The sequence below is a fragment of the Ostrinia furnacalis genome, unplaced genomic scaffold (assembly GCF_004193835.3).
Source record: "Ostrinia furnacalis isolate ACB-3 unplaced genomic scaffold, ASM419383v2 OfSCF7348, whole genome shotgun sequence".
Lineage (NCBI taxonomy): Eukaryota > Metazoa > Arthropoda > Insecta > Lepidoptera > Crambidae > Ostrinia > Ostrinia furnacalis.
This window is the reverse complement of record NW_021137587.1, coordinates 32,844-59,784: the sequence shown is the minus strand read 5'-3', so window position 1 is coordinate 59,784 and position 26,941 is coordinate 32,844. Positions and strand designations below refer to the sequence as shown.

The 26,941-nt window shown below is 39.1% G+C and overlaps 1 protein-coding gene across 1 annotated transcript; it reads left to right on the top strand.

Annotated features, from left to right (window-relative positions):
• Positions 1–7,120: 7,120 nt before the first annotated feature.
• Positions 7,121–22,275, top strand: Scr-c (scavenger receptor type C). The gene is made up of 9 exons (XM_028320061.1): positions 7,121–7,280; positions 11,944–12,114; positions 13,029–13,190; positions 13,831–14,001; positions 14,653–14,779; positions 15,169–15,343; positions 15,766–15,895; positions 16,920–17,045; positions 22,046–22,275. The coding sequence occupies exons 1-9, from the start codon at positions 7,232–7,234 to the stop codon at positions 22,258–22,260; spliced, it is 1,326 nt and encodes a 441-aa protein (XP_028175862.1). The 5' UTR covers positions 7,121–7,231; the 3' UTR covers positions 22,261–22,275.
• Positions 22,276–26,941: the final 4,666 nt, after the last annotated feature.

The window sequence follows — 26,941 nt, the reverse complement described above, 5'->3', positions numbered from 1 at the left end:
GACGACAACATGTGAAGATCAGGTGTCCACTATCCGTTGTTCAGGGGAGTGTATGCCAAATCCTCAATTTGTCTGATGAATTGGAGATACCACACCCACTCTTTCCTCGGATGTTGTAAGAGCGAATCCAGCCCTCAAAAAAGGTTGTGGGCACAGCCACCAAAAATTAGCAAAGTGAGAGTTGAATCACTACATGCCCGGACATACATACATGCCTATCGATCTTATCAATAGATCATAATTAAAACAAGCAAATTAGGGTTGTGGGCATGCACACAGTGCCCACAACGGTGGATCCGCGCCTGTAAGAGGTGACTAAGGGAGAAACATGTGAAAATCAAGCCTCCTCAACCCGTCTGGTCAGTGTGGGGAGTGTCGGTCAAATCCATCATTTACCTCTGGTAAATTGGAGAGTCGTGTTTCTGCAGTGGAGACCTGTAGGTCTAAGATGCGCGCCGCGATAAGCGGTTATCACGCCGTTTTATCGATTTTGCCCATACATTTTGACGTCGATAAAAGTTATCACGGCGCGCATCTTAGGCCTACAGGACAATAAATGACCTGATGACGATTGCTGGAGGACATAATCCTCCTCCACTAAGTGTGAATTGCTGGATTATTTTCTGTGATTACGTGTGTGGTTGAAGAGTTAAGTGAGGCTGCAAAAATAAAACGTTTTGACTGACTATAGTGACTATGAATATGGCTGGCCATAATAGAAACACATTATTATGTACCCTGTATGTAGGTAGGTAATACTACTTTTATGTATAAGATACTTAATGTAGAACTAGGCATTAGAATGTAAGTTATAAAGATAGCAGTTCCTGTAGATCCTAGCTACACAGTGCTTCACTGGATTATTGTATGTTTTAGCTTGAGAGAATTTAGTACGCTTTTCAATAAATTCAATCTCTATTTGGTTGTGTTGTATCAGTCTGTCTCCCGTATTCACAAACGATGCTTGTTTAAATAAAGCAGTTGAACAGAGCTCTGTGATTGGTTTGTGTATCACCCTGTGCGTCCACGCGCACTGTGAGACCTCATAGTAATGTTTGTGAATACGGGCGTAATATCGTTCACTCCATTTGTGTTGTGCTATGACTCATGTGAACCGCGCCAAAAGAAATCGACGGTTTTGTTTAGATTAAGATAAAAATAGCATCAAACCAGTCTTAAGTGAGCTCTAAAGTCGATTCAATTTAAAGCAAATGGTGACTTTTAATGGTTGATTTTTTGATTTAAATATCTATGGGTGAGATTTACCTAGTCGAGTTTTGAGAATTGTTTTTTATAAGAAAAGTACGGCCTTTTACTATCCTATGACCCTAGGTGCTTTTTTTGCAATACATACCTATTTGGTATTTTATTTAAATCGGTGTCAATGTTTATTTAATTGAAAAATTGCCAATATTGTTTTTTCCAAAATTTCGATCAGATGATATTGTGACTTCTAAGTGAGTGAGAAAAATGAGCTTCCTAACTTTAAGACTGTAAATATGTTTACTTGGGTGAATATCCCAAACACGTTTTTTACGCGGCGGAGCTGAGAATCGATGGGAGAAATGTAACTAGAGCGATGATTTTTTTTCTGTATATAGTTTATACAGCGTTTTACACGATAGCAAAGTCTTCAGGACAATAGGTAGTTATTTTATGTACTAAAAAAAATTTCAAAGACCCAAAATCTAATAGCGGTGGCGCGTCCTCACTCTATTTCTACTCATAAATTGTGTTATTCCTTCTTTCTCGGGGATTCTAGTAATTTAAAAATAGTATAGCCATAAAATACATTAAATAAGACTTCCAAATGATATGAAAGAAATGTGATATTTCATATTTTAAGTGTTTTAAATAGCCTTTCAAAACTGTCCCACGAAAAAAAGCAATTACAGTGGCTCAATTTTGACACTCTCTTACTTCTCCAAAGAAGCTTTGAGAGACGTAGAGTTCTTCTTCCCTGCATCACTCAACTGTGTCCTCCTGATCGGGCTATAAAGACTTGCGACTTGTGGTATTGTTTTTCCAGCAGACTCGTAAATATTTGTATCAGCGGCACAGGAATACAAAATTTTTCAATTTCGCTGGCAAGTGTATGAGTGAAAGCTACATACTTAGATGCTAAACGATTCTTTAACATGATTAAAGTTTGGTGTTTTGTTGTATCTGCATACAGAAATTATTGATCTGAATTATAGTTTTCTTTATAATTTGAATTTTGTAACAGTTTTTCAATTCCGGTGGCGCAATTTCGGTGGCTCCGGTGGCGAATCTATTGCCGGAATTGGTCTTATTGGCTCTGGAGCATTGTACCTAGGTCTACTAAGGTCTCAGTCATAACTACAATATCGTCAGTGAATCGAAGTTGTGTGATGTACTCGCCGTATCTTGATACTGAGCTCGGTCTAGCTCAGAAGCTTGAAAACCTCTAAGTGGGAGGTAGTGAAGACTTTAAGAGATTATCGTGTCTCCAACTCTGAACCCTCGCAGCAATCAGGTAAGTTTCGAGTTCTGATCTTGGGGGAGGGCTGATATGATGAAGTTTTCATACAAATTTCATACAAAATTCAGAAGTTACATGTATCGACAGTCAATTTGACGCCATTAAAGAGACTGTAGCACAGCCAAGGTCTTGACCGAATCGAAGAAGGTACAAAAAGGCCAATAATAATGACTGATTATAGTCCTCAGTCTTCTGCATAATTTGATGCAGCATTAAATATGTATACGTAGTATTACGAACGTCTTTTCGAAAATGAGGTTGTCTGGGAGACTGGATGTTGGATAGCGAGAGTGTCATGTTTCAGGAAAAAGCTGCCTCACCTGACTCTGGACCATCGCCAACGTCCATTCCATTCCAGTCTCTAGCACCACCACCATGTCTTATTTTTTGGTTTATCGACCAATAAACATGGTGGTATTTAAGAGAACTTTAGTACTAGCATTCCATCTGATTTCATAAGCTCAGTTGTGATTTCATTATCTCCTGGTACATACCTTGTTGTTTTTAATAGGGCATTCTAATCTCACTCAAGCTAAAGTCTAGGATATCTTCGCTAAAGTGTCGGAATAATCTCGATCTTCAGCCTAATTACTAGTAGTGCTTCTTAATCTCTCCTAGCAGCTTAGGCATTTACCAAAATGGTTCTGCTATCCTCGTTATTCATGTTGGTATATTCAATTTGGTCCTCGCAAATACATACTTTCGATTTATTACAAAAAATCGTCTCTATAATACACTTTGTATCAGCGTGAGGACTTGGATAGCTATTTATACATCGATACTAAGCAGAATCTTAAAAACAGATGAGAATAGTCCTGAAACAGCTAAAATTTCCCTAGTCTCGTAGGTTGCAATCTATTCTGCCACTCGAGATGAAAATTCGTGGGGCTTTGGAGCTGGATTGGCACTGGTCGTGGCTTAGGCTTCATCAGTCGACAGCTTTTGAGCATCTTTTATTCGGCATTCTTCTATTTCGGTGATGACTTCTTCTTCTTCCTCGGTCCCTCACTGATGAGGATCGCAACCGCAGATAGTGTTCCTTCATAGACTGCGGTCATAAGCTGTGTGGTGATCGGAGAATGCAAATGTGATTAAATTGCCTGTTCGTCTAAAAATGATTACTACATTTTGATTTTTGCAGTACTATTAGGGTGCAGCTCAGTACGCTTTTACAGTTCTGGCATCTTTTGCTAGGCCTTCTCTCTCTATGAGGCTGGCTGGATTTAGTCCTCCGTTTCTTAATTGTACTACTTTCATCTAGCTCATTGTCGCTAGGTTTGCATAGTTTTCCGTTAAATTACCCTGTCACAAATATGTAATGTGTTAGTTCAGTAGCTGGTATAGATCTAGAAATATCTTCATACTTAATCTCCAGTTCGCATGGTCTTTAGCGAATAATTAGTTGCGTAATTCTGAGTATAGGATAGGTATGATACCATCATGAAAACTTGGCTAGCCTGGACCAATATTTTTACTTATGGAAGATAAACCTAACACCAACCTGGGGCAGTTGGTCGCCCTCCCGGGACTAGAGTTGGTTTCTGGGTTTGAGGGTCATGTATGATGTCTTTGTGATGACTCTAGAATAACGGGGCTGTTGGCGGCTAGAGCCAGAAAGTTTTGGATTTGTTCTCTATGGAGGGATTTTGCCGTTATCACCATGCTTAGCAGGCTGGTTGGTAGTTCCAGTATGGTAGTATAATACCCGGAAAGATGCTGCAGCCCACCCTCCAGTATTTTGATTCCTTAGTCGGCTATTACGACTCACGTGGGAAGATTTGATGCTTTTTTAGGGTCACAACACAGGCCTGAATATTGTTTTTAATTATAAACATCTTTACTGGATAATAATACTTAATTGATTACAAATAAATAAGTAATTTGAGACAATCATCCGTAACATTCCGAAGTCCGCTGTATAAATAAATTTCGGTGGATTGGTTCTTAATTCCGGTGGCTCAAATACAATTTCGGTGGCTCTTGATAATTTCAAATTGACATATCTCGAGAAGTATTAATAATATTTTGATCTCTACCATATCATTGAATAATACAAGTTATTTACTATTATTTCTGCCACAAAAAAGTTTTGGAAAGTGGAAATTAAAATTCGCCACCGGAATTAGGCAAAAAACGAGTTTGTTGATATTCACCCACTTCATACTTAATTAGGTAAGCTCGAAATGATAGGCTAGTGATTTTGACTAAGTGCTTATTTTAAAGAAAAAAATAATTAAAATACAATTTTTTCCGAGTATCCGTCAGTATCAATGAAAAACATTGTCTATTGCAACGCTGCCATTTTATATTATTCTCTTCGAAATAAAGCGTTTAACGTTTCAGCCCCCCTGATAGACAAGGGGCAAAACGTAACAGTTGTAATTTTGAAATCCCTTCGCTCCGGCGTTTCCTTGTGTGTAGATACCTACTTGTATACGTGAATCAAAATATAAGATAGATAATGCCATCCACGAAAACGCGCCACACCATTCTTACGCTAATGTTTGAGTGTTATCGGTACACGCTAAAATATCCATGAGTGCACACGCACACTACAATAATGACGCTCGGATTGCTCGGATCAAATTCCCCGCACCCCGCGATTCCCTCGACCAAAAATTGGTGGGGCGCGTCTTCGTGGATGGCACGATCTATAACAACTGTCACGTTTTGACACTTGACTAGGCCAGAGTTTCCCAATTTTTTTTCCAAGGAACCCTAACTGATTATACTTTTCCTAGCGGAACCCCCGTACTACTCCGCCCGCACGCCCTGCCCCTCTCTTGTGCGTAAACAAGTCGGTGCGCGCGAACAACGTCGGTCACGAAACGTGGGATAATATTTTTTACGGAACCTTAGGGTTCCGCGGACCACCTTTCGGGAACCGCTGGTCTAGGGGGCAGCTTTAAATGAGGGCTTCACAAGTTGGAGCCACTGGTCCACTAAGGTCCTGTCACTTGACTTAGGTACGCAGTAGTGCCACGGTGAGCGTTAAAGCGGTTTTAATTTGCAATCACGAAGTTGGCTCCATTGTCAGAAGGTCCTATCTATCACTCGCCAGTGCAGTGGCGCCAACTGGTCTAATCTTATAAAGGAAACCCTCTTTATAACCTAAAACTGAGTTGCACCATCTTACTATAACCTGTACTATAACTTTAACAAACGTAAACAATCTGACAAACTTCATACAAAAAGCACCGGTTACCGTTAAAGTTAGGTGGTGAAACTCAGCCTAGTGTTTCAGTATGGTTTCAGTCAATTAATGATTTCCTTGAAATGATGATTTCAGTGTGATGAATAGGCAAAATAGAGTTTTAGTTATAAATTAAACTATTTTTGTTACCAAATAAGTAATTAATCTACTGTTTATTTAATTACTTACCTACTTTTAACTTAAGTAAACTACACAAAAACGTTTGTCAGTAAACGATGTTCAAGTTAAAAACTTTCTTTATTATTAACCCACCCATCCTTTACATTTCTTTTTCATTTAAAATCAAACTTAACTTTTCTAGTTTTTGAAAAGTTTTTAGTTAGTGCCAAAATCTCATCATGGTAGTACACATGAAAGTAATTACAAGAAAAATGTAAATAAAATGTTAACTATTACTTTACTTTTACTAGTAAAAAGTTGTTTTACAAAACCACACCCTGTATAGCGCGTACGAGGAAGAGAAACATTTCATGAAATAACGAAACATCGAAATTCATGGGTGCTTTGTAGACAGTAGGTATTTTTCAAATATAAAGTTAATTGCACTTTTATTAGAAAAATACTAATATAATAAAATATATTTTAAAAAGCAAGTACGCATGCTATAGAAAGATAAAACCATTAAAACCATAGACCTGTTGTCTATGACTCACTGGAAACAATAGGGGATGCCGAATTTTGCGATAAGATACTGATTAAATTCTTTGTAGTAATCTGTTTGTTAAAAATACAGTCAGCGGTTGATAGCATTCAGCAGAATATCGGAAGCTTCCTCCGATAGCTGCGCGCGCGCATCCCGTGTGGGCAAAGATTAAATACATACGCAGAAGGCTACCGTCCTGAAAGCGTTTGGAGTTATCTGCCTACATCGAGTTTTAGTCCTGAATGTACTAAGAAATTTCTGCCAACCATCGAATGTGAGCCCGGCTTGCTAATCGGAACCCTTGTTGTGTATTTATAAACACGAGTACCTACATGATACTCATAAAAATAATACGAATATTAAACGTTTAAAAATCCATTATCCTAGCAGCAAGTAACTATAATAAGAAACATGTGAAACATCCAGACAATTTTAAGAAGCAAAAGTAGTGCAAATCCTTGGTATTTAAGTATTTAAATTCAAATTCAAAAATTTTATTGCATAATATTTTATTTTTATTTTACCATAGAAACACTATCGTTACTAGTGGAATATTTGCGACGATATCCTGCCTGGCATAAAGTAAGTTGAGAAAAGAGATATGGATAAATCTTTAAATTAAGAGACGTACACGTATAGTAATTTCTGGACGAGGGCGCTCTGCCTCGTAGTGCTGAAGCTCGAATGTTTCAGTAAATGGAGTGACGTTTCTGCCGCTCGTTTAATCTTTGACCCAGTTAAAAGTCACTTTGCAAAATGATCATTACCCAGTAACCAGAACATACTCATGTTGTTAACAAACAGTTTTTATTTCGGATAATTTATTAAATTTTTACATTTTATTTTAATTTAGTGATAGTAACAAGTGAACATGTTTAAATGGATTTTGTTTTTATCTGTATTAAGCGTCATAGATGCTCGTAAGTATTAAAATTTTTGTTATTTATTTTACCAAACTAATTCAATTATTTTTAGTGATAAAAATATGTTTGTGATTTAAACATTATTATAAACGTGTCATTATTGGTGTTATAGTTGATTGGATGACTGTGTTATAAAAGCGCTTTATACTGTGTCCCACAGCTGGGCAAATTACTTCCCAACCTTCCCAGCACTCCCGGCCCTAGACTGACCTTTTGCTTGCAGTTACCTACTTCTACTCGTCACAATTGAAATACAATTTTATTACCCATAATTAGGTAGGTATACCTTTTATTACGAATACGAGTAGTTACTATGTTACATTTTCAATTTTCATGATGATTTTTATTAGAGATGAAACGGATATCCGGCAACTATCCGGTAGGCCGGATATCCGGCCTAAATTTACTATCCGGCCGGATGCCGGATAGTAACTCACTATCCGGCCGGATACCGGATATTAAAAAACTACGACAATTTCCTATTAATAAAATGAATTACATTATTCTTTGAGGTAAATATCAATAAAATGGCTTATAATAATGACGGCTTTTATTTAAAGTTCAAAAAGTTACAAAAAAGCCATTATTAAGGCCTTTCAAAAAACTAATTTATTTCTCAGCGGGTCTAGTCAAAACGCACTTTAAAATCGCAAACCCATCGCAAACCAGTCGCAAACAAATAAACAAATCGCAAAAGAGGTCGATAGCAAAAAAGGCTTAGTCAAACGGCAAAAAATCGAATCGCAAAGCCCTACCTATCGATAATCGAAAGAATGGATTGAAATTTACCATACAAAGGCTTAGCCAACATGCATTTAATACTCAATCAAAATCGAATCGAATCGCAACACCCGCCATTTTCATTGCGATTACTAAAACGTGATAAGCTTCGATTCGATCGAAAACCAATAGGGTGAGTTGTACCACCTAACTTTGACCGTAACTATGACGTAAACCGGAGTTTTTTGTATGGAGTTTGACAGATTTTAGACGTTTGTCAAATATAATATAATATAAATAAATAAACAGAGAGCAGAAAGAAGGAAGAAACAAATTAAAAAAAAAAGCTAAAAAAAGTAAAAACAATCGCAAAGTCATAGACATTTTTTAACTTTTATTCGATTTTGAATGAACTTTTATATCGCCGCGTCGTTGGTGGTTCAATGTGCATTTTGGCTGCCATTTTCCGATCGAATCGAATTATTGGTGACGCGGCGACTGACATTAGTGAAAACTTCCTATTGGTTTGCGATGGCATTTTGACTAGACCCACTGGGCTATTCACTCTAATGACGAATATGTACATAAATAGTAAATATCTGTTAACGTCGAAATATTGCCAAATAAAAATGGGCGACCTTTTTTTCACTGATGGTCTGATGACATGATGCATGCAGTTCAGTCAGATTACGCAGCAAGTAAAGTAATTTAATTTTCGCTATTCAATCACACACTCACGATAGAAACCGAAATCGCCCGAATTGATCTGCCCCCTAGACAAGTGGCAAAATCTGACATTCTATTCGGATGGATTCGATTTTAGAAAAGTGTGACTAGTCTAGTCTACTAATAGACTCACTGATCGTGTTCGAAGCACCTGTGCGGTGCTAAACTCGTGACGACATGCAACGAGACAATGGGCCAACTATCCGGCCGCCGGATATCCGGCTATCCGGCCTGGCAGCTGGCCGGATATCCGGTATCCGGTATCCGGCCAAACAACTATCCGTTTCATCTCTAATTTTTATACCTATTGATCTAAGATCCGAATTTCAACCATCTGTTTAAGTATTAAATGAAAAGTATTTTAATTCAACTTTAACATGTTACAAAATGTTGCGAGCTTAAAATAATTATTCTAAGGTTGCGAGTGGTAGACTAAAAATTCTGGATAATGAAATAGCGATTGAACATTTATTTTCTTGAAATTTATCTTTTAAATTGAAATCGTAATTAACTTAATCCTGGAAGTCGTGAAAAGTAGAGTAACCATAAAGTAGGTAAGTTTATTCTTATTTTTACTATGAACTATCATGTAACATCTCTGCTGGATTCAATGATTACTTACTGGGAGAGAATGCCCTAAGTTTAAGTTCGCCCTCTCAATTTTTGAGCAAAAAACATAACCCTCCTCAGTTGGGTAAAAAGTTTTTATAAAGAACGCGCGCGTCGAAGCTTTGGGAGATCGTTAGCTGTATATTAACCACGAAATTCATATTATTAATTCATATTATTAATTCATTAAATGTACCCGTGGTTTCGCTCATATTAATTTGAGGAAAAAAACATACCAAAACACTCTAATGATAACCGCCTGCGCATATTTTGGTTTGCGCATCATACATTTTGTTCAAAAGCAAAGTAAGACCCATGATTAATAACGTATTTATTTGGGTATGGATTAATCGTTAAATAAGTACAAATAGTAGTAGGTACTATTACATATTATGTGGTAGTAGGTAGTTATTCTATAATTAGGTAACGAATAATATCCTGTCCAAAATAATATACTTCCTGAACACTAAGTATCCGTGCCTTTTTAAGGCGAGAGTGAATAGGCACTTACAGGGCAGATTATGTATCATCCTAGACTACATCTCACTTAACACCAGGCACGATTGCGGTCAACCTGCCTTGTCTTACATAAAAAAACAACATAATAAATAAATGAAGATATTTTCAAATAGGTAACTGAAACTGAAGACAAAAATAAGATAAATAAATAAATAAACCCTCTGTTCTCTCTCTTTTTAAATGTTTTTCAGTAACCATGTGGGACATACTTGTACCAGCCTATTGCATACTACTTATAGACAAGTTCTGTCCTAAAGAATAGTACATTCCAATTACTAGAGAATTATTTTGTTGTATCAGACTCTACCAATATGAGACAGGTGGAAACCACGTGCCACAAAGTTGTATGAGGATTTAAAAAACACATCCTTTAAGCTCTGAAAACGTGGGCAGACCTCTCACTAAGTGGACCGACGAAGCCCGCCGCAGGAAGAGCCTGGATGCGGGCAGTGCAGGACCGGTCGTTATAGAAATCCTTGGGGGAGGCCTTTGTCCAGCAGTGGACGTCATTTGGCTGAAACGAACGAAGCTCTGAAAACTCAATTATTATTATTATTACAAAAATAGATTTTCGATAGCTATGAAATTAATTATAACTAGTTATTTTCCTAGATACGGTGTTCCGTATCTAGGAAAATAACGTTCTTCACTGTTGTGAAGGAGTCGGATTGGCCGATCCGCGGAACGCGGGTTCGAACCCTGCTGACGCTCGACTATTGGTAGTGAGCCCACTCGTGACACAAGCATAATTAATTAGCTTAAATAAAATAATATATACTCTAGAACTGCATTGTGTGACGCATATATTTTTTATTGACTTGTTTTTATAAAACCGTGGCAAATCAGTGATAGCAGACCGCTGTGTTATCGGCCGGACGCACTCCTGGATTCAGCGGGAAACATCCGACGTTAGAGGGCGTGGGAGGTGGCTGGTCTAAACATAAACAAACTTAAAACAAGCTAAATTATATTATTTTTATACATAGGAGGTCGGAAATAGAGTTAAAACTAGGCAAACTCATAGCCCGCTAGTGACAAACCCTCAGAATTGCTATAAAGTGGCAGTGGGCGGGGCACATAGCTTGTGAAGTGATGGCCGATAGGGTAGAAAAGTAGGTATTGAACCTTGGACAACGCAGTCGTGCAGGAGGGTGCAAGGAAGAGGGGCAGCCACAGTAGATAACACAGAGTCGTTCATGAGAGTGCAAGGAAGAGGTGCAGCAAGCGTAGTAAGAATCTGCTGGGACGAACAAGGATAGGCAAATCCAACTCGCAAGCCTTGACAGGGATACGCTGGTTAAGGTGACTCTTTACAAGGCTTGGGAGTCTGCGGGTAACGAGTCATTGGAGGTGTCTACGTAGAGAGGGTCATTATTATATTGTTCTACCTAGTTTGTTGAAGCACGAGAACGGTTTGTTCAAAACAAATGAATTTGGTCTTATTCAATGCAGTATTAAATGCCCTTCAACCGTCATGAAGATCAGTTTTCGATACTGTAAGTCCTTTACGCGATATAACCGTAAAACCGCAAAAATGCCCCTTTTGGATGCCCTGCACTTAAGCACAACTCCGCTGAAGTAGAAAACCTAGGACAGTCTTAATGGGCAACAAATGAAGCCATATTTTTTGTAGGAATGATTTCAGATTTATTGTTTTAAACTTTCATAGTCACTAACATAATTAAATATTATTGACGGGATTGCTACCATGTACCTTAATTTTGAGTTACCGATATTTCAGCACTGCCCATAACATCTCACCCGCAAGTTTTGTCAGTTACTCTGTGACCATGGCGCTTGCAACAGTGCCGAAATATCGGAAACTCAAAATTAAGGTACATGGTAGCAATCCCGACAGCAATAATAATTATTTCCGACTAGCTTTCCGCCCGCGGCTTCGCCCGCGTGGAATTTTGTCTGTCAAAGAAAAACAATATCGCGCGCGTATTTGCTCACCGTTTAGACCTACCCTGGACTAACTACGACAAACATTTTAAAACCAAAATCAGCTCAATCGGCCCAGCCGTTCTCGAGTTTTAAACAGACTAACGAACATCAATTCATTTTTATTTGCGAATTCTTTCAGAAATGGTCCCCGGCCAGTGCGTGGTGCCTCGCCTGGCCAACGGCAGACTGCGCTGGCGCAGTCGCAGCAAGCTCATCAGGTTCTCCTGCAACTACGGGTTCGAGCTGGTCGGCAGTCGGTACGCCACCTGCCGGAACGCGCAGTGGGACACGCCTAAACCGACGTGTGTCAGTACGTATCACCCAAGCAAATATCGTATAGGCTTTTACCCGTGGTCCCCCCAACATGTCCCCCTGGTGGGTCCACGGGTATTTTTTTTTACCCGTTGTCCCACCGCTCTGAACAGTGTTTGCCAGTGGGTCTATCTACGGGTAATTTATTTTAACCATGGTCCCACCGCACAAAGTGGCAAACATTGCATGTCACCTAGGTACCTATCTATAATATTATTAAAAAATCTATAATTAATTATAGAAAATAATTATAGCTCACATTTATTTGAGAATAAAGGATACATCGAAATTAATGCAAGAACATTTTTTATAATATCTTCACATCACACATGTGGGTTTATTTATTATTAGTTTATTATAGATACCTAGGTGACATGCAATGTTTGCCACTTAGTGCGGTGGGACCATGGTTAAAATAAATTACCCGTAGACCCACTGGCAAACACAGTTCAGAACGGTGGGACAACGGGTAAAAAAAAATACCCGTGGACCCACCAGGGGGACATGTTGGGGGGACCACGGGTAAAAGCCGAACCCAAAAGCTCACAAAACTGGAGCAGATTTTTTATCTCCAACTCAACTACAAGTATCAATACTAATTTTTTGATTGCATCCAGACTAGTGCTCTCACAATATGTATTTATTGCCTATTTCATATTATAAGCCAATAATTTCACCAAGGCATTGGTTCTCTAAAAAAAAACTTCATTCTCCCCATCTAAAAACTTGCGCTGTGATTTGCGAACAGCGCAGCTAGCGTCGTATTCCGAATCGGGTATCCTTATTCCAACACAAATCATCAAAGCTTCACATTCGCTCCTTACTATGTTCTATAAATGTGTAGTGTAGAAGCGGTTTTTTAGAGCCTACCTAATTGCAAAAAATAAATAACTTTTATTCATAAACTTCTAGAGCCAGGGTGCCCAGTGCCTCAGCTGACGAACGGTCTGGTCATCACGTCTCGCTCGGACGCCTTCCTAGTGTTTTTCTGCCTGCCTGGCTTCAAGCTGGTCGGGACAACTGCCATGTACTGCGATGGAAAGTCGTGGAACACTACTATGCCTTCTTGTGTTGGTAAGAGACTTCTATGAAAACTTTCAGGTGCTTTTGTTAAGGTTCCGTACCTAAAGCAAACCAACGGGACCGCGATCCGCTTTGCACTGGAGGGAAGTCAAAGCTTAACTTCAAACTCCTCCTATGCTCTTCTGATTAATTTCGTTACGGGTCTAATGACAGTTTAACTTTTCCGACAAACTTGACCTTCACTGGTTGGGTTTTTATTGGCGGTCAAGCTGTAGATCCTGGCTACACAGGAGTTGCAGCGGTGAGGACGAGAGATGTAAATAGTCCTGTAAACCAACGGAACTTTATTAATAGGTATTAACAATATTCTGTTGGTTAGGCATTGTTGGTGTGCTGTTCAAATTAGCAAAATTACATGATGTGCACACACTTCGTGTGTGAGTTCTTCTCACGCTTGGTCAAATCTAGAAGATCTCCTCTCTTTCAATGTTTGGTTGTCAGCGTAAGATACCTGACTTGAAGTTTCACCGTTCTTTGGTCGATTCTTTGGTATCATGTGACAAACTACGTCCAATTAATCTGAAGGCTTACTTTCCCAGTTTTCTTTCAGAAATATCCTCTACCTATCAAAGGTCAATTAGAAAACGTTATAAACTATAGAAAACTTAGCAGATGAACCTGTCTTCTTCAGATTCCGCAATGGTTTCGAAGACGAGCTGCGACTTCGAAGACCCAGACCTGTGCGGCTGGATCCAAGACAGCCTCCACGACTTCGACTGGGAGCGGTTGAACAGGAAGACGCCGAGCTCCTTCATGAACACTGGACCTTCCTTCGACCACACCATTGGGAAAGGAGGAGCAGGTAATTCGGCAGTTATTTACTGCCATGTCACATATGTATAGTTAAAGCTTACACGAGCTAATTCCACCAGCCCCCTTCCATCACCGGGGAACCAGACGCAGGTTAGCTTACCATCCCTAAATTGTCGACATTCCACCAGCTCGCACTAAGAGTTTCGCTGACTCTTATACAAACAGCTAGGGACTGGAATTCGCTGCCTGCTGCTGTCTTTCCCGAAGACTTAAATCCGGGCCTTTTCAAAGCGAGAGTGAATAGGCACTACAGGGCAGATATGTACCATCCTAGACTACATCCCACTTAACATCAGGTGCGATTGTGGTCAAATACCTGCCTTGTTATGCAAAAAAAAAGCTGTACAGTTAGGGCGTGTAGAGTTAGAATGAGATCTGACAACTTTTTCACAGTGCGAGCCACACGGTTCGTCTTGGCAACATTTTACATGAAAATGCTCTTAATGGGACCCCGAATTGACATTTTATCATCGACTACATATTTGGTTCCTCGCTGATTTGTTGTTCGAATTCAGGATCCAAGCATCTTTGCTTTTCTGATTCTGAAGATTTGAAATCCTGAAGTGCCTAATTACTAAACTACTAAGTATTGAGCACAGTTACTTGGGACACATTAAAAAGCTATTTTATTATTTTCCAGGGTATTACATGTACATAGAGAGCTCGTCCCGACTAGAGAACGAGACGGCGCGTCTCATCTCACCCATATACGACATGGAAATAGCTAAGGATGGGTGCTTCTCCTTCTACTACCACATGTTTGGCAGGTGGGCATCGTCTTGACGAACCTTCTTCTTCTTATATGCTTCTAGCATGGATCATTCGAATCGAAAACTTACAGATTTTTGTTTGTACAATTTGACTCACGTCTCCAATGATCTGACTAAAGGGAAGTCACATAAAGTTATTTTTTTTTCTGTGTTCCTCTTGGAAATTCAACCTAGGCCCAACCACCTCCGTCTGTAGCTTTAATAATTTGGACTGAGTGGTTAAAAGCAAATGGGGATAGGTATATCTTTTAGGACATAAAAACATTGGTATTTGGAGTTTTAGTTGTACCAGAACCAGATGCTCATGCATGAAGGGTTTTTCTAATGCACGAATTATTTGGGATTGATGGGCACCTAAGATTTATGAACAAAATAATGTTTTTCAGGTACCTCGGAGGCTTGAGGGTGTACCAGAAACCAGACAACATTCCTCTTCAGACCATGCTCAAGCTGCCAGAAGAAACAAGGAAGAAATACGTATTGTTTGAGCAATGGGGAGACCAGGGGGACTTTTGGTATAGGGGGGTCTCCCAGCTTCATGATTTCAATGATAATTTTCAGGTAAATCAGAAATGTTATTTAACTAAAACAATCTTTGACCTTTGATTTGATTCTATGACCTTTTCAAAATAGGTTTAGTGAAATTACAGATGTGAAAAAAGAATTTGAAAAACACAGCCCTAAAAAAATCCTGTCTCGGATAATCACTTGCGCTTCTTGTACAAACGCCAATAAAAATAAATCCATAATTATAAAATTTATAAAAGCAAAAGATTGACTGACTGAGTCACTCTTCACGAAATCTCAGAAACTATGTGTTGGTATAGCGCATAACTGAACAACACCTGGACCAATTTTACCAATTCTTTTTTTTTTCAATGTTCGTTAAGTCCAATGATGGTTTTTATGATTTTTTATGACGATGACTTATGAGACCACAGTGTTATTAAAGTCGTCTTCATACAAAACTATTTATCTTCCAGATAGTGATGGAAGGCATTCGAGGCAAGAGATTCACCAGTGACATAGCCATCGACGATGTCGCCATACTGCAAGGGGAGAACTGCACTATAGCCAAGAGAAACATGGTCACTCCACCTCCAGCTATGTTACGTGAGTAATTTATTTATTGACTAGCGACCGCCCGCGACTTCGTACGCGTGGATCCCGTTTTACCCCCTTTATCTATCTTACGCGGTTTAGATTTTTCCATACAAATGTTTTTTCCCGCTAACTCCCGTTCCCGTGGGAATTTAGCAATATCCTGTTGTAACTAAGCTTTAAGTTTACTAAGGTACCTGCATGCCAAATTTCAAGCGTATAACTTGAACGGTTTAGATTTTTCATACAAAAGGATTTTCCCGCTAATTCCCGTTCCCGTGGGAATTCCTAAGTATACTATAACCTGACCAGGAGTATGAAGAATAATTGTACCAAGTTTCGTTAAAATCCGTCGAGTAGTTTTTGTTTCTATAAGGAACATACAGACAGACAGACAGACAGACAGACAAAAATTTTACTGATTGCATTTTTGGCATCAGTATCGATCACTAATCACCCCCTGATAGTTATTTTGAAAATATATTTCATGTACAGAATTGACCTGTCTACAGATTTATTATAAGTAAAGATTAAAATCTTTATTGCACACACAAAATAAGCGGTACAAAAGGCGAACTTAATGCCATGTGCCATTCTCTACCAGCAACCAGGCAAAACAGATCAGTTAGGGACTTCATAATATTGTAGTGACTATTCATTTCCTTCACGATTAGACCTAGAACTCCAAAATAAATAAAAAAAGTAACTTTATTGAATGACTAGTTTTAGCCGCCCGCGGCTTCACCCGCGTGAAATTTAGTTTGTCACAGATCGTTATAAATTATAGCCTATAATGTTATTCTGGGTTATAAAGAATAATACTGTAAAGTTTCATCAAAATCCGTTCAGTGGTTTTTGCGTGAAAGAGTAACAAACATGTTGACATCCTCCATGCAAACGCATTTATAATATTGGTAGCTAAGATTATTGTTACAATAGACAAAAAATTGTTTCAGACTAACCGCTGACCTTGTGAACTCATTGAAAAATGTATGTAACTGAATTTCATGTCGGCTTAACGTTATTATGTTTTCAGCTAGCACATGCGAGGGCAGATGTGGAAGTGGCAACCTGGCCCTGATAGGGTGTAGCTGCGCGTATACCTGCCTCGTCAGCTATAACTGCTGTCCCGACTACTTCGAAGTCTGCCTCGATATGATAGGTAAGATTATCTGTCCATTTTTTTACATTTCAGCACATTTGGAATATGATAATAAGATCCCATCAAAAACAATACTTGTCAAAAAAACCAAGTCTCGCAACTCAGTTTTACTACGGTAAAAAGTTGTGAGATCCATGTAATACCAAGTCCAGGCCAGGAAATCTTTAACGTTTTACATAAATTATTGACTTGGCCATCGCACTAAATAATTTAATTTACACGTGTTTTCATGCGATGGCCAAGTCAATATATTTATGTAAAACGTTAAAGATTTCCTGGCCTGGACTTGGTATTACATGGATCTCACAACTTTTTACCGTAGAACAACTGAGTTGCGAGACTTGGTTTTTTTGACAAGTATTGTTTTTGATGGGATCTTAACTGTCTTGGATCCAGAAGGAATCAATAGAGGTAGATAAATAGCAGAAATTATAGAGTTCTCGGTTGGTAGCGGCCTGCATCCAACCGTTNGTTTTTGATGGGATCTTAACTGTCTTGGATCCAGAAGGAATCAATAGAGGTAGATAAATAGCAGAAATTATAGAGTTCTCGGTTGGTAGCGGCCTGCATCCAACCGTTACCAACAGTGCGATGTGGAAATCATTGGGAAAGGCCTTTGTTCAGCAGAGGACGTCCTGCGGCTGAAATGATGATGCCTCTCGTTGGAAATTTAATATAATAGACATATCAGCTACCCACAGGATTGTCAGGATAAGTATTCTAAAATAGAAACTGATTGCAGACAGACAGTTGCATAACAAGTTCACGACTAGTTAGACCCACGACCTAGGTTCAATTGGAGATAACATTCTCTGTCTACCCCAGACGGTTCTGATTGATTGCTGTATACTTCATAGTGATAAGCAATCTTGGGAATACTCTAGAAGTCTCGAAATTATGTCAACGCCTCCAGTAGACAATGTAACATTCGTGACAGATTCTAATTCGAAATCGCTTCACGTAGAAGCTGCGAGGGAGGTAATTATAAAACAAGCCTCAAAACTAGATTTAAAATTATTAATATTCGTATATCTACTATTTAATAGTTATTATTAGCTATGGACTCGGATCAGGAAACCTCGGACCATCGAATGTTCTACACCATGCAATAAAATAACATGGTCAGACACGTCTTTAATGAACCAAATTAAAATATTTTCGACATTTTGCTGACCAACTGCGTAGTAAGCTAACTCATAAGAAGGAAACTAGGTACTTGGAAGATGAATTTTAATGTAGTCACAACGAAATATACTAAACTTGCTATGAAAGGAATTTAATTGTATTAATAGAATAAATTAAGAGAATTTTAGAAATGGACGTAAAAGTGCGTTAAATATGATTTTTAATAAACTTATTTTAGACAGGAACTGATAGGGCATCCTTCCTGTGGCTTATAAGGTTAAATTCTGCGAAAAAATAATATTTGGCAAAGTAAAGAAAAAAAAAACTTACGATTTATTAAATTAATAGGATATTATTCTAGTTTTAGTAGATGTGGGAGGAGGACATAAAGGGCGCAGGCCTCCTGCCCTAGGGAAATTAGAACTTGCTGCGATAATTATTAATCAAATGAAGTGGCAATGGGCTCGGCATACTCTCCCATTGAAAGAAAAACCGACAACAAATTAATAGGATATTTATTTTTTGCATTTATTTTGGCTGTTCTATCTGATGCAGCAGATTTTTTTCTCATTATCATTGAAATACATTCATTTTGAAAAAGCCGGTTTTATTAAACATGCATTGTATGCTAATTGAAGAGCATTTCTAAAAAGAAATTGTACAATTGTAAAAGAATTTAAGTTCTAGTAGGCTAGGCATTATTATAGTTCTAATGAGCATTTTAATTGTTATTTTCTTACTGGCCCATTTATTGTCCCGAAGCAGTGGTAGAACCATCATCATCATTTGTAAATATTGTCTCGCATCAATGTCTTTTTCAGTTTGCTCGTAGTAATTTTGTGGCATTAAACACACATTACTATAGTGCAACGGTCATTACTGACCACCATCAACATAGAAATAGTAAAGAAACATAGTCTAAAATTCAAATTGAGTTTTTCTCAGCAAGAAACCAGTCCAGAATGCAACCGGAACCATGTGGGTTTTAAACTTTAAATCTAGATCTATACTAATACTATAAATGTGAAAGTAACTCTGTCTGTCTGTCTCGCTTTCACGCCTAAACCACTGAACCGATTTTGATGAAATTTGGCATAGATATAGTTGAGTCCCGGGAAAGGACATAGGATAGTTTTTATCCCGGTTTTTGAAACAGGGACGCGCGCGATAAAGTTTTACTGAGACAGAAAAAATTGCACGCGGGCGGAAAGCTAGTACATAATATACAAGCGAAAGGTCACTGCATGAGGGTTCCTTTTGGGACGTAGGTGCTCACTAAGACGGGATTTTGCAAAATTCAACCCCTAAGGGAGTAAAACGGGATCCACGCGTATGAACTATGAAGTCGCGGGCGGCCGCTAATACACATTTTTTTATATTGAATTAAATTAATTCAAAATCGATGTTGTCATGCAGCAAAGCGTTTGTCTGTTTCATTTTAACCTCAGACGTATTTAAGGTCATATTTAAATCGGACACTCCCAAAAATGCCGTTAAGATCTTAGAAGGGTCATTCACCCTAAGGTACCTTTATGTTAATTTGCATGTATTTTTAATGTCAATCAGTAATTAAAAGTGGTAGGTTACGAAGAGAGAAGAATCGACAGAATATCTTGTATGGGGCTCTTCTTATTTTATTTGTTGTTCGTCGTTTCAGCCAAATGACGTCCACTGCTGGACAAAGGCCTCCTCCAAGGCTTTCCACAATGAACGGTCCTGCGTTGCCCGCATCCAGGTTCTTACCGCGACCTTCACCAGATAGTCGGTATTTGTTGTTAAGTGAAAAGAATAATAAAAAAGTGTTAATTTCAACTGCTTAACTATTACGGTTCAGAAGAATCTGAGATAGATAACGAGGGTAATGGTACAGGACCCTGTTGGCACCCCTGGGGTACCCTAAGAAGAAAAGACAATTCTACGAACTCCTTACCATAACCTTAAGTAAAGCAAAGGATTTTATAAAAAAGTACAGATGCCGACAGGACCGAGGGAAACACCAGCCGGCTAATCAATACCTGACGTCAAACGTTTGTTTCGGCCCGAAGCAAGGTCAGCCTGAATAATATTGACTTAGGATTATATGCATAACAGAACAACAATGGAATTTTGTTTATGTCAAGCATGTTTCTTTTACATGTCTTCTCGGATATGACCTGGGCATTTACAAGACAATAGTGAGTAGGCATTTGCTAGGCAGATGTATCACCCTAGACAGCATCGATTAGGCCTGGTTTCCACAAATTCGGAGGCGAGAGGAGATATGATATTATTTATTTTTACCCGACTACGGCAAAGCCAAAGGAGGGTTATGATTTTGACAGGCTATGTATGTATGTATGTATGTTTGTATGTATGTTAGGGCATGCAAACCGGTTAACCGGATAACCGAAAAAACCGGATAACCGACACAATTTGGAACTCGGTTTTTGTCAGTTATAAATCCGGGTTTTTCGGTTTTTTCGGTTTTTCTTCTACGATTTAGATAATTTAATAACTCATACAAGAACACGCTTCTTTAGTCATATCAATAAAAACAATAGGCTAGTTGCCTAAAAAAATTTTTTTAGTCCGTAATGTTTAATATCAAAAAGTATTGGACACGTATAATTTTATTTGTCAATCTAACAAATAATTACATAGTTATGGTGCGTTGAAGTTGCGCACGACGTCACAACGTGCGGCATTTTTAAGCAAGCGTTGACGTCACGGGCCTCTTCTTATGAACTTTGGGGCGCTTTATCTCTTTAAATTTTCATTAGTTTGAAAAAGTGAAAAATACGGGTAGAGTATTTTTTGATAAGTTAACTGACGGACTAATTAAAACTCTTGCTTTTTGACCCAGGCAACATCCCCNTTAGTCTATACGCCATTAGATCGTTTATTGGTAGGCTTCATGTTTTAGTAATAGACATTTAGAGGTGGTCCGGAGCCACCCTGTATGACGTGTCACGCGGAAATAACAGAAGCCATTTACAGAATTTACAGTTTAAAACACGCACTCATACAAAAAGGAAAAGAAGGAGAAGAATATTTACAATCCAGAAATTTAAGATAGACACCCTAAAACTTTGATGAAAAATTACAATAGTCAAAAATGTACAGTTTTTCCTTGCTGTCAGTCACTTGACACTTGACGTTCTGAGCGGTTTCTTTTTCTGCGGCTGTTTTATGAAAATGAGGTCGAATGTGAAATATTGTGTGAAATGAGTGCTGATGATGATGAATGGTGACCTACAGACACTTTAAATAAATACATATTTTTGGACAATTCCAGACAGCGCTATGTATCCCTAAAGTAAGCAGTTAATATTATACCTTAGTATAATTAATAGCCGTGTGGTTCCGGTAGACTGTAGAGTATAGGACCATGCTGACTCTTTTCGATATCGTAAGAGGTGACTAGGGAGAATAATGCTAACATAAGGCCTCCTAAACCCATCTCCTACGTTAGAGCGTAGGGAGTGTAGGACTAAACTTTCATTTACCACTCCTGAAGATAAGCCAATGAGAGACAATGATTTCCCGATTGGCCGATCGGTAGCGGCCTACATCCAGGGCCATCCTATACCTTTAAGATGTCGTCTTATGGTGGACCACCTACGTTATGCTTGCCACAACTACAAGCTGTAAGTTTGGAATTATTTTTAGCAAAATCCAGCGCCTTCCTATACCTTTACGAGGTCTATGGGTCGACCTCTTTCTCATACGTTTCCCTTTCCAGAATCACAAGTTAACGAATTTTAACATTATGCGGCAATAGACCGACGACACTGTAAAGATAGCAGGGAAGCGCTGGACGCAGGCCGCTACCAATCGATCAACGTGGAAAGCATTGGGGGAGGCCTATGTTCAGCAGTGGACGTCCTATGGCTGAGATGATGATGATGATTTAACATTATTTCCAGCTAAATCTAGCGCCTGGAGGGGAGTTCTGATCACGCTGGCGGTGCTGGTATGCGGCGCGGGGCTGGCGTGGCTAGCGGCGGGGGCGAGGGGCGCGCGGGGGCGGGCGGCGCTGGCCACGCTGCGCGGCCGCGCGACGCATGACCCGGAGGTGCGCTACCTGCACTCCGACAACGATGACGAATAAACTGTTGATGAGACTTACGTTATTTTCTTAGTTTTTTTTATTGAAACCTTGAGTCTTGGACACAGAATGCAAAATTACTCTTTCGGATTGTTTCCCTTAAAAATACAAGGCTAGTTTTAGAATCGCACTGACAAGTACACGCTAACCGAACGGCGCTGACAGCCAAAATGTAGCTATGAGCCGTTAGCGCCGAAAAATCGGCGTCATACAGGAGCCAGTCTATATTATGCTGGCTCTTTCCTTGCGATAAAGCTAAGTAGCTTTCCAGCGAGAGGAAATGCTGCCAGCATCGTCTCTCGGACACGAGTATATCAATTGACTTGGCGAGCTGGTGACGACACGCAGGGCCGGATTAACCATCTCGGGGCCCCTAGGCACAGCTCGTTTCGGGCCCCCCTTTTTTTTGTCGCGGAGGAAATGCTTTGCGCACCGTCACTACTGCCGGGGGACAGGGTGGTGTGTGGGACTCCCGGCACCCTGAGAAGGGCACTGCTCCGTCCTGAAAAGGACGGGGTATACCTACCCACTAAAACCTCCGCGGCGTTCCGTCATCGTCCAAGTGGGGGTGTCGCGAGTATCCGGCCGTAGCCTTAGACTTCCGCGACACCACCGGCGANGTATGTATGTATGTTCATGTGTTCCCTCGTAACTTCTAAACTACTTATCAGAATTCGACAAATGACATATCATTAGAAGCGTCGTAATTGTCCGCTGGTTATAGGCTATATGGGGTTTCACAAAATCTAATGTGGCGCCCTCTAGCGGACAAAACATACAGAGTTAAAAAATAAAGTTAAGATAAATATGCCGTGTTTGGTATCATTTGAAAGCGCTTTACTTGTACATTTTGAATATATATATATTACTAGCATTTGCTTGTGACTTTACCTGTATTCAAGGGCTGATTGCATATAATTCACATCTTTTCGTTCATAGCTTCTTTACTACTTATTAGTTCATCAATTTAATTTTTGTTAATATTATGCGCCACAAATACACTTTAACACCAAAATAGTACAAATAATAAATAAAAAGTAAAAAAACTAAAACCCAACTACGACAAAAAACGACGCTGAAAAAGTAAGTATAAAACAAGATTTTCAGAATACTGAACTGAACAAACTTGCTAATGTAGTTGCATAGTAATTTTCATGTTTGGAAAGGCGTAGTCACACGTTACATATACCTACCTACCGTAGCACTTTGACAACGTGTGACTATGCCTTTCCAAGCATGAAAATTACTATGCAACTACATTAGCAAGTTTGTTCAGTTCAGTATAATATTCTGAAAATCTTGTTTTATACTTACTTTTTTTATTTATAAATGGTCCGTGACCCTCACTCGGCATGGGGCACATTGAAAACCAGCGCTGTGGCCTTCGTCAGTTCGTCACCGTGGGCAACGGCATATGCTGAGTGGGGTCCCGTTGCAGTGGGCATATTGTTTGTGAATGGGTGGCACTGCTCAGTTTACTCGTTTTTATTTTTTCTTCCTTTATTATGTGCCACTGTCATGTCTATGTATTTATGTGATGTCCATTGTAATAAATGTATCTTTCTTTCTTTCTATGTGTTTGATAACCAATCAGATTTCGTTATTTCCACATCATCTCTTCGCTCAGCTTTGGTTCATAGATCTGATTGGTCATTCAAACACGTCTCTCTTAACCGGGCTTAGGACTCATTCAGTTACTGTTCAATTTTGCGGTATCTTGAATTACTGGATTGCCGTGGAAAGGGCTCTTAGGGCTATATTTCACCGGGACACCATGGCGGCGCAACCAGTCGCCGCTACCAACAAAATGTATACAGCTTTGCGCAACCAAACAGACACCAGGTGAGTAACTCTCTATAGAGCTGTACAGTGTACATACATTTTGTTGGTAGCGTCGACTGGTTGCGCCGCCATGGTGTCCCGGTGAAATATAGCCCTTAAGGTCCGTAAAATATTTGAAACTCGATTCAATCTCAGCCAAAGATTTATTTGACAAAGTTAATCAATTTCATAAGATAGGTCTAGGTAGATCTATAGCTAGACTAGACAGTGTTAGAACTTAGGAAGCGTGTAAGGACCAGTTTGACTGGCGCAAGCGGCGGCAAGGTTACTCAGTTGCAGTCACTCAAGTTCTATGTGACACGAGTGTAACTATGAAATTAGCGCCTATGGTTACACATCCTACCATTTACTTAACTATAGCTTTTGCTGCGAATTCGTCCGCGTATATTTCTATAGTTTTTGCGTGGTAGAGTAATGAACATAGCTTTGCATCAGGTTATAGGGATTTTTTCTGGTTTTAACTTTTAGTGGATAAATTTAGGTCCTGTCCAGCTGCAGGGAGAAATTTTAAGACATTAAACAGCAAATTTGTTGATATGGAATTTTATGTATTTTCTTGACGATATTCAGCATAGAAAAAAAACAAGTTTTTATTATTATGAAAATAAAATGTTTAAGAGTCAACAACCAAAAAATACCATGCTGTAAAAACATTTACATAGCAACGCTGAAAACATGTTTACGTCAATTAGTAAAAATGTTGCTTCGTAAATAAACATGTTTGTAAGTTAGGTAAGTTGTCGGACGATCGCTTTGTCTGTTTGCCCGTATATGCAATACAATCGCGGTTTCAGCTTCGAATCCCTCTAGGGGCAACTATTGAATGCAAGCAAAGTATTGATCTCAGTTTCATTCAAAGTATTGATTATAGCTTTTCGGGCTACTTTTCATGTCTATAAATAAAGCTGAATGCGGGCAGCGGAGGATCGTTCGTTGTGGAAATCCTTGGAAGAGGCTTTTGTTCAGTAGTGGACGTCATTTGGCTGAAACGAACGACGAACGAACGAGATAAACCTATGCATAATGGCTTCTAAGGGCTGCGCGATTGTTAAGTTCGTTCGTTTCAGCCGAATGACGTCCGCAGCTGGACAAAGGCCACCCCCAAGGATTTCGACAAAGACACCTCCCGCGACCTTCACCAGTTGATTGTTAAGTAGTGCAAACCAATTGCGGGTTCCAAGACAGTTAGAACTCCCTGGGATTACTCAACTTCACTGGTTAGGTTTCATTGGAGATCAAGCTGTAGATCCTGGCTTTACAGGAATTCCTGCGGTGAGAAAGTGTGGTGGGACAAGTTCTGTTTAGTGCAAACCACGCGTTCGGAGTCGCGTGCGCACGCTAGTAAATTAGTATTTTCAAATAACTACAAATAATATCATTCGTCTTGAGGCCTCGGCTAGACAAGGTCACGACTCCAAACTCCAAAGCGAATCGGGGTCAAAGTCAAAGTCGATTTTGGTTTATTTATTCGACTTAACTTTCGCAAGGTACCGGTTTAGAGATCGCCGATTATTCGGACCGTTTTGTTTGGGATTCGAATCTTCGCGAAAGTGAAATGGGTTTAAGCACCAAAAAGTTACTTTTGTGCGTTTCTCCTGTGCCTTAAAATATTTTCAGTTTTGTATAAAAATACGTGGAATTGCTTAGAGACGCAATTTATTTTACAAATATCGATTATTATTAATTCAAATAACATTATTTTATGCATCTATAGATAGTAAATTAATAATTAATTACCTAGCAGCCGCATAATGAACAATGTTGTGTCAATAAACTGTAATAATAACAACTTAATGTAAACGACTTATTACTTTTGTGTATTATTATTAGCCTAGGTAGGTAAGTACCTTTTAATCAAACAAGTTTCGATACGATTCTACATTAATGCTCGTATTCACAAACGACGCTTGCTTAAGTGAAGCAGCGTTGTTTAGAGCTCTGTGATTGGTTCGTCGTACCTATGTCACCTGTATGTTCACGCGCACCGTGAGATCTCATAGTAATGTTTGTGAATACGGGCGTATGATTCTTACCTACTCGGTTTATTCCATATCGGAATAAGTTTTTTTTTGACAAGGTCATTAGTAAATTGGTGGATAAAACGCGTGCATAATTTCGAAACAAGTGCTACTTTAACCCTTTACGGCGCTCAATTGCAGTTCTGCATCATACCACTTGAACTCATAGAATCTTTCAAACAGTAACAAAAATACCTTATAACGTAGTGCGGCATATCTGCAGCAAAGCACCCTTACGAGTTAGTTAACTCTGTTTGTGCTAGATGGCGCTATTTTATTTTTGTGATCACCTAAAGTGAGAAACTTGTAAAATCCGGTTTGTTTTGTTCGGTGGTGATTTTGATTCTTTGTTTTTCTGGTGTTAATGAAAATATTGATCTGAAATTGGTGTGGAGTGAGGGTAAGTTATTGGTTTTCAATAATTTGATATATTTGAAATGATTTTTATTGTATTTACAGAATTAGAGGACAATTTTCTTATGATGCAGTTATGCATCATTGCGCTTTAAATTTATCATTTTTACTATGTGTCTAATATCTATCTCTTTTCTTCTAGACCCATTATGACTTCGAGGCTTCCACATCCAGGTACCAGGACCCAATCTTGGACGACTGAGGACTTGGAGAATATTCTGGACCAATGGGAAAATAGTGATGATGGCTCAGATTTCTCAGACAACGATGATGTAGCTGATCCATCATACACATTGGAACCTAATGAACAGAGAACTCTGATGAGGAACCAGAAGTACTGGAGCCAGAGGACAAGAACATCTTGCCGCCGTACTTTGAGGCTGATAGCAGCACTACAGCTCAGCCATGTG